Here is an 8,487-nt window from a genome sequence, read left to right on the forward strand (position 1 = left end):
CACGGCGCAGCCATCACCAAGTCTGCCACCTACTCACCACCCCTGACCCTCCTCATCCTCCACAACCGTCTTTGCTGTCGTCTTCACGAAGCCAGGCTCCGCCCAGTGTTTTATCGTGTTTGTTCCATTCTAGCAGTATTTCAGATAGTTTGGCAACTTGTATGCAGCGATCTGAAGGGTTAGGCTCGAGGTCAAATATTTTTAAAGGTCAAAATAAGCACTAGAATACACAAATTCCAATGTAGTTTGAACTACCCGGACATGGTGCAAACAGATTTGTGCTATTTAAAATAGTTTTCACAGTCAACTTAACTTTTCTTATTATTATTCTTTTTTTTTTTTTTTTAATTCCAAGTCTTTTGCAGAGCAGGCCTTGTGTGGCTTGCAGGTCATTTACCACTGTGTCACTGTGCCGCTAAAATACTATGTATTTAACACAATTGCTATGATCTGAATTTAAATAGTCTACTCAAACATGTTTATTACCAGTCATTTCTGACTATGTGAGTAGCTTTGTTTTTATTTGCACAAGTTTTGAGACTTCTAACGTCACTCCAGTACAATGGAGATGCATGGAATTTTATTTATTTCAAACACTGCAGCCAGGCTGTGGTTGCTCCAGTAATAATAATCCAGATCTCTCGCATCTACAGTTTTCACTGTGATGTTTATTTGGCAGGAAATAGTTTGCAAAAACAAGACAAACGTTAAAATAAAAATGTTTAAGGTTAAACTTCCTCATAATTTAAACAGTTTTAGCGACAGTTTAGATGATTGTTAAAAAGCAGGTGGTCTTTTTCCACCTTCAGGGATTTTGTTGATGAGGATTTGAAGCATTGCTGTTTGACTGACATTGCAAAGACTGTCTGTCTCTCTGATCTGATCTTTTTGTAATGTCTTTCTCTGTCTGCATCATCGACATCTGTTCAACTAACCCATAAACAAGCACCGTGTGCGTGTCCAACAGTGTTCGTTTTACTTGTTGTTGCTTCCTCTTTAGGTGTGTGTCCTCGTTTTTTGGTGACTGTTTTGTGTTATGTCCACACACTGTCATTTTGTACAGTGTTCACGTTTTCATCATGTTAATAGACCGCCTCAGGCCTCACAATACACACTGCACCTGTTTACATGTCAATTTGTGCAATTAAGGTCAGCATGAAGGTTGTTTGTCATAACCGTCATTGCCTTTCCAGTAATTAATTTGAAGCAGTTCTAATTCTGATTAATTCCAACAGATTGGAGTTTGTGCGTTCCAGTTGTCATTGTCTGTGACTAACCAAATGTCAAATGTTAGTTGAGTGTGCTGTTCGTGGGATGCTGTCATCTTCCTGTCAGTGTGTTCCTTATCTTTCCTGCTAAACTAAGAGGGGGCAAGTAGTGATTGACGGTTTATTTTCTTCTTGTGCTGTAACAGGTCCGCAGAGAGTACAGAAAATTCTTCAGGGCAAACGCAGGCAAGAAGATCTATGACTTCACCATCCAGAGAATTGTAAGTTGGAGCTGAATACGCATATTTTTGATGCTTCATTATGACGTAAAGAAATAGAACTGATTTTTCCATGTGTGTGCAGATGCAGAAATACTTCCTGGGTCTGAAGACCACTTTGCCCTCCATGTCCCCCATAGACAAGAACTGGCCTGCCAGGCCTTACCGCTTCCTAGACGGAGTCCACACAGAGCTGCGGAGAATCTTCCATCTCTGGAGGGTTGGTCACAAATAACCAGAGTCCTTTCCAATCAGTCGTATTTAATTCTGTTAAACTGGGTCATCCCATCTCAAATTGTCAGGACTTCTGCTCAACCATCTCTGATTTGCTAGGAACGTTTTTTTGTTGTTGTTTTGTTTTTTTATCATAAACTATGGATATTCAAAATAGTATCAGTGAAAATTTAGATTGACATATCAAGTACTTTCCAGAACGACTTCTTTTTTATTAAATTGCCCGTCGACCCACTTTTAGCACATTTATTTTCTCACCTTGAAATTAGAGGCTATGTTTGAACAACAATATCTCAGGAACTATTAAAGATAAAAGCCTGGAATGTTCACTGTTCTTTCTCATCATGTCACTGATGAATTTGCAATATTGAACAGGTAGACTGAGGAGTCTTTGATTATGGGTGAGTTGGAATATGAAAAGGAATTGAAGCGATCATAAAAAGTCCCTTCTTTGAGAGCAACATAACTAAAAACAATTATAATGCAGGCGTCAACTAGTGATATTTTATCAAGTATACATAGTTACATGTCACAATAACACAAGCCATATTAAATATTTTTCAAAATAAGTTAGTTGGTCACAAAAATAAAATCAAAAAGTTACTTATGTTTAACCTTAAGTAGGTATAATAAGTTGTACCAGATAAACAAAAGTATTGGTAGACAGCCTAATCCAAGTAGAATAATGTTCTGAAATTTCAAAATGGTTCTCCAAATGTAACAAAAAATGATGATGATTTGAGCTGGAATAAGCTGTCATAGTGTATATGTGAATACTGTGCACGTTTTGCCAGTTCCTGTTAATTTTTCATGTTATATTCAGAGAATGGGATAAGCATCGCATCACAAATTACAATAAAAACTGTGGGGTAGATGATACCAAATATTTAGTATTTCTTGACAATAGTGCCTTATTTCAACTTGTCTTGTGTTTGTTTAGTGCAAGAAATACAGAGGCCAATTCACAGAAGAGAGGAAGGCAGTGTATGAGGAGAAACTGGAGGCAAGTGAGATCTTCAAGGATAAAAAGGCTCTTTACCCAAGCAGGTATTGCAATTTCACTGGTTAGACAATCTCTACCTCCATGACAAGTTAAAACTATTGAACATCTTGTGTCCCATGTGCTGTAATTGTCTTTAACTCCTTCTTCTGTCTTAGTGTGAGTCAGCCATTCAAAGGAGACTACCTGGAGATCAGCAAAAACCCCAAATACCAGAAACTCAACAGCGCTGTGGATGAGAAGGTTCTGCTGGCTGATGTGGTCAATAAGATCAACAGAGCTAATGGAAAGGTGAGAAAGAGCACACACACACTAAACTATATTTACCATCCATTTAGTTTGTGACTGAAAAGTCCAAAATATAGGCTGTGATCTTGCGTGGAGATTGACTGCACTCTTCCACACAGACGTGATGGAGCACAACAGGTATTAAGCGGTTTTGATATATAATTCACCTCGCTGCACAGCTATCTGCTGTTTTCTGACATCTTAACAACCGGCGGTATTTTTGTTCGAGCAGATAGCAGACTTTTCTGGACAGGTGCATTATGTTTTACATTCTAACCCTGCTCCGGTTACAAGCGCGGAGACATTTAAAAATGCATCTAAAAATCCTCTTTGGTCTGTGCATTTTCTTTTGATGTACAGCATTGACATGTTCCACATTGTTAGAAAGAGTATAACATGAACAATCTCTGCTCGTGTTTGCAGGGTACAGCCCGAATCTTCCTGCTGACTAAGAAGAGTGTCGTCCTGGCTGACCAGAAAACAGGCCAGGTGAAGGCCAGCGTCCCTCTGCCGGACGTCGCTAGCGTGTCAGTGAGCACACAGAGTGATGGCTTCTTTGCTCTAAAACTCAAAGAGGTGAGAGGATAATTTTTTGTGGAATTATTATTTAGTTCTTGTCTGGTTTGTTTAATCTAAATTTATTACAAGCATCAAAGTGTTATTGATTTTGTCATTTAGCTTCGAAAAACAAACTACCATTCAAAAGTTTGGGGTCACTCAGAAATGTCCTCATTTTTGAAAGAGAAGTAGTTTTATTACAATGAAGATAACATTAAATTTATTAGAAATACAGTCTAGACATTGTTAATGTGGTAAATGACTATTCTAGCTGGAAACGGCTGATTTTTAATGGAATATCTCCATAGGGCTACAGAGGAACATTTCCAGCAACCATCACTCCTGTGTTCTAATGCTACATTGTGTTAGCTAATGGTGTTGAAAGACTAATTGATGATTAGAAAACCCTTGTGCAATTATGTTAGCACATGAATAAAAGTGTGAGTTTTCATGGAAAACATGAAATTGCCTGGGTGACCCCAAACTTTTGTACGACAGTGTAAAGTCCCAAACTACTGAATCAATGCTGTAAAGACTGCTTAGACACCAACGTTTATTTGAAGGTCAGTGCATACATAAATGCATCATTCTTTTTGCTTTAGGGTTCAGCTTCAGCTGTCAAAGGAGACTTCTTACTTAGCAGTGAGCACCTGATAGAAATCATCACTAAACTTCACCGCATCGGCGTCACGGCTGCGGACAGGGAGCAGCTCAACATCGACATCTCAGACGAGTAAGAAAATGCACAGTTAGTGATGTCCTCCACCCGGATGATGTTTTGTAATGTGGTTCATGTTTTCTGTGCTGTAGGTTTCTGGTGCAGTTTAAGCAGGACAAAGTGTGCGTGAAATTCATCCAAGGGGGCCCGAAGAACGGCAGCGGCGTGTCCTGCAAGCGCAAGAACAACCGCCTGCTGGAGGTGTCTGTACCCACGACAGCGTAGTGCAGCCTCCTCTCTGCTGCCACTGCTGTTTATGAATGCTTAGTCTGGGGGTGACTACACACAACAAAACCACCACCACCCACTCCAAAACTCTGAACTCGAGAACTATCACACCAGTGCTCACTCTGAGCCCAAAAATGTGCAGTTATTCGGCTTGTTGTGTAATTTTCCTCCAGCCTCTCCTTGTCAGATTTACTATGGCACCACTATAGATGTGACCACGTGCCACTTTTTTTTGGCAAAGAAAGCCCTGATCCGGGTTGCATGCCACAGAAATTTGGTGAAATATTTTACTGGTGTTTTGTAAGCCTGAAGTAAAAGAGTTGAAGATGGTTTAAAATCTTGTTGGTGCACAAGTGGTGATGTTGAGAATGATTGTTCTGCCTGTGTGGTAAATTTTAGTGTTCAGAGAAAACGTCATTACAAGAACCTTGTGACGGGCTTCAGTCTCATCTGGTCTGCGCTCATCTGCTTTTAAGCAGCTCGATGACTTAAAATCGGAGATGAACTGGGGACTTCATGGGCTTGGCCTGTCAGATTCTGTTCTCTGACGGACTTGAATTCTGCACTTGCTTTGGCCTCTGTGTAACAAAAAGAGGATGACTTAAAAATGAATTTGATTGTATGTTGTATTATATTCTATATATATTTTTCTCTCTGACAGAAAGCACAGCGGGCAGTTGAGAAGTCAAATATAATTTGCTAGATTATTTTAAAACCACATTTGTATCCATTCCTATGTGCCATTGAATAGATCCCGTGACTTGTCGCGTGTCAGTGTACGAATATAAACCACATACAGAACCATACAGGTGACTGATCCCTTTCATTTACAGTTATTGATAATATCAATGCCAAATATACTCATTGAATAGGGAACCTATTACCTGCGGCTGTAATTTCTTGTATGTTTTGATTGCGTTGCACGTGATCAATTGCCATTTCCTCTACACAGCACAATTTGTAATCTTTTCGAAGCTTTATTCCATCTGCAAGGAGTTAGTGTAAACTGAATTCATATCATAGATTGCCATGCATGAATTGAAGAAGACCTCTTATCACTATGTGGGATTGGACACTAATGTACCCACATCAGTTTCATAGTCTTCACCAGATTCAAAGCTTTCTCTGGCACAAAGTGAAACCCTTTAAAGTGATATGTTTTGTGCAATACGTAAAATGTTTTGTCTCTATTATTCTCTTTCCGGCAAAAAGGTAGTGAGAACCAATAGCAGTGCCCCTTGCTGTACGATAAGCTGTACATAGGCTCGATAGGCTGTAGCCCTGATATGGACAAAGGGTTGTTTAGTATCCTAATTTTAATTGCTGTGTTTGTGAAATAGCTGTTTCTGCCACTGCAGCTCGAGCTAATGTAGTGCTTGACCCACTCTGACCCAATGTGTATTTTTCAAGGGGAAAGACCAAATATTTAAGTGCACATGACCATAGATTTTTGATGTGTCTGAAGAAATTGACCAGTTACTGCTTTTGTAGTACACTTGTGTAAAAAACAAAAAAGACAAAAAAAAAAAAAAAACAACTTGGTATTCACATATTTACATGCAAGCCAAATTTGAGTGTCAAAGAAGAGAGAGTGCTGTATTTTCAGGCATGTTGACTGTAATAAGATGTATTTGGATGTACTGGTAGAGGGTTTTGTACTTCTGGTGACTCTGTGAGAGAATATCAGCCAAATTCGGTCTAGTCATGTTTTGCAATCTGGGGTGTCTTGGTTTGTAAGGTGGTTTTTGTATATTTTTTAATGTCACACGCGACACAGGGAGAAATCAGTTGTCCCTGGCTTGGGAACGATTGAGCTGAATGCTGGTTTTGATGTAATTTTCTTCCTCGGCTGCACGCTTTCAGTGCAGCTTTTTGCTAGGGTATCGCCTTCCTCCCCACTCTCTCTCCGTTTTGTATTTGAACAGTGGCTAGAACTGCAAAACGATGTCTGCATTCTTGTGTGCCTAATGTTAACCTGTGCTAAGAGACAGAACATGGAAATGTTTCAGTAGAACTCAATGTATCATTTACAAGTAATCTTTTTTTTAAATTAAATAAAAATCAGTAATAAATAAATGCCATCTGAGCTGCTGTGTTAATCTGTGCAGTTTCATTCTGTACACCAGTGTTCCATTTTCTTACAATTTCTGCCAATCATCCACACCTTCATGTGAATAATACCGACTCTAAATCAAAAATGAAAGATGCACAGTATATTCTCTTCATTGTAACCCATGAAGTGCAGGCTACAGTTACAATCAGTCATCAGTACATCACACAATTAAATCTCACATTCCATTAAAGGGCCTTGGTCCCTGTTTATCAGTAATATCAACTGAGGTTTGGCTCGGACTGGGAGTCTTATGGGGTTAGCAGCACTGGGGTCTGGACAGCCAAGCCTTGTAGTCAAGCAGCTGGCCAGATGTTTTCCATCACATCTGGGGAGAGCTGTCCTAGGGTTAAATTCCGCGGCTTTGGGAGAGCTGCCGGCAACAGGTCTCTAGGGAGCAGCCCTCAGATTGAACACAGAGTGGTAAAAATAGCATACCATTTTGGGCTGCCCAGTACCCGGTTCCCACCACTCTGCAGGCTGGGAAAGGAAGGCGGAGTCGCAGCCTCCCAGTGGAGATTCAAGTCTCGGCGGGATTGCAGAGGAATTGGACAATGTGCAGTCTCATCTCCTGGAAAAGCCTATAGCTTTCCAAAATGTGACGCATCAAACCAGCACAGCCAAGACTGACACATACTGAGTGGGTTCTGAAGAAGCACTTGTTCTAACAGAGGATCCTCAGACAAATAGGAACTACTGTAATTTAATTTTCCGATATCTTGTACCACCTTTAACCAACATTAAATCTGTTTTTGATTTATGGAAGTTGCAACTGCTACTTAAAACTGTCTATTTATAAAAGACATTAATATTAACATGCTGGAAGGTAAAAACACTCGGTTCACTGAGTGGGAGAAAATCTATACAGTAGGTGATGCTACTGGAGGGATTGGGTAGTCTCTGGCGACATCCTCTGGATAAAAGATGGCATTGCCAAAAAAAAGCTTTTTTTTTTTTTAACTAATCTGCTGTGTAAAGTCATCCATCCATCCATTATCTATACACCGCTTACTCCTCATTAGGGTTGCAGGGGGGCTGGAGTCTATCCCAGCTGACTTAGAGTGAAGGCAGGGGACACCCTGGCAACCTCACCTGTCTATCACAGTGCTACATATAGAGACAAAGAATCATATTCTCACACTCATATTCACACCTGTGGACAATTCAGAATCACCAACTGACCTCAGCATGTTTTTGGATTGTGGGAGAAAGCACAGTACCCAGAGAAAACCCACACATGCACAGGAAGAACATGCAAACTCCATACAGAAAGAAACCCAGGAGGGGCGCAAACCAGTGATCTTCTAGCTGCAAGGCGACGGTGCTAACCACCAAGCCACTATGCAACCTCGTATAAAGCCACAATAAATACATTATTACACTGGAAAACATTATTTACAACCTTTTATGAAGTATTCCTTCTTGAAAATTGATAAAATTCTATTTGTATGACTAGATTTTAGAGTTATTTGTGTATTACTGCTTATTTGCTTTGCTATTTGTCAGTCACATAGAGCAATTTCTGAAGATCAGTAATATGTTGTAAAGCAAATTTTAAAATGTTCAACTAATATTCTGTTTTGTATTGTGTGACTCACTGTATTTTACAAGCAAAAGCATAATTTAGGACTAATTAGTAAGTTGGTTTACAATATTGTTTCACCTTTAATTGCTCACCAAATCTTTGCATATTTAAAAAAATTACTGAATAATGCATTTTGTTCATGCTCATATTTAAAATAAGTAAATAAATACGAACACTTCAGTTTCCACACAGTTACCCTTTATATACTGTGCACTGACCAAACAGAAGAGGAAGTCAGCTGACTCTGGAAACTTTGTGGGTATTTCACATCTGCTGCGGT

General features: G+C 39.6%; 1 protein-coding gene across 4 annotated transcripts in view; it reads left to right on the plus strand.

Moving 5' to 3' along the window:
• Positions 1-6,598, plus strand: part of myo1b (myosin IB) — a 63,059-nt gene extending 56,461 nt beyond the window's left edge. For all 4 annotated transcript variants that reach the window (XM_023280050.3, XM_023280051.3, XM_023280052.3 and 1 more), the window contains 7 exons: positions 1,415-1,489; positions 1,572-1,706; positions 2,661-2,767; positions 2,879-3,011; positions 3,432-3,584; positions 4,169-4,299; positions 4,377-6,598. In XM_023280050.3, the coding sequence (XP_023135818.2) occupies positions 1,415-1,489; positions 1,572-1,706; positions 2,661-2,767; positions 2,879-3,011; positions 3,432-3,584; positions 4,169-4,299; positions 4,377-4,509 (867 nt within the window). In that variant the 3' untranslated portion in view covers positions 4,510-6,598. The remainder of the gene's footprint in view (positions 1-1,414; positions 1,490-1,571; positions 1,707-2,660; positions 2,768-2,878; positions 3,012-3,431; positions 3,585-4,168; positions 4,300-4,376) is intronic.
• The last annotated feature ends 1,889 nt before the right edge of the window (positions 6,599-8,487 follow it).

Source organism: Amphiprion ocellaris, chromosome 11 (assembly GCF_022539595.1).
Source record: "Amphiprion ocellaris isolate individual 3 ecotype Okinawa chromosome 11, ASM2253959v1, whole genome shotgun sequence".
Taxonomy (NCBI): domain Eukaryota; kingdom Metazoa; phylum Chordata; class Actinopteri; family Pomacentridae; genus Amphiprion; species Amphiprion ocellaris.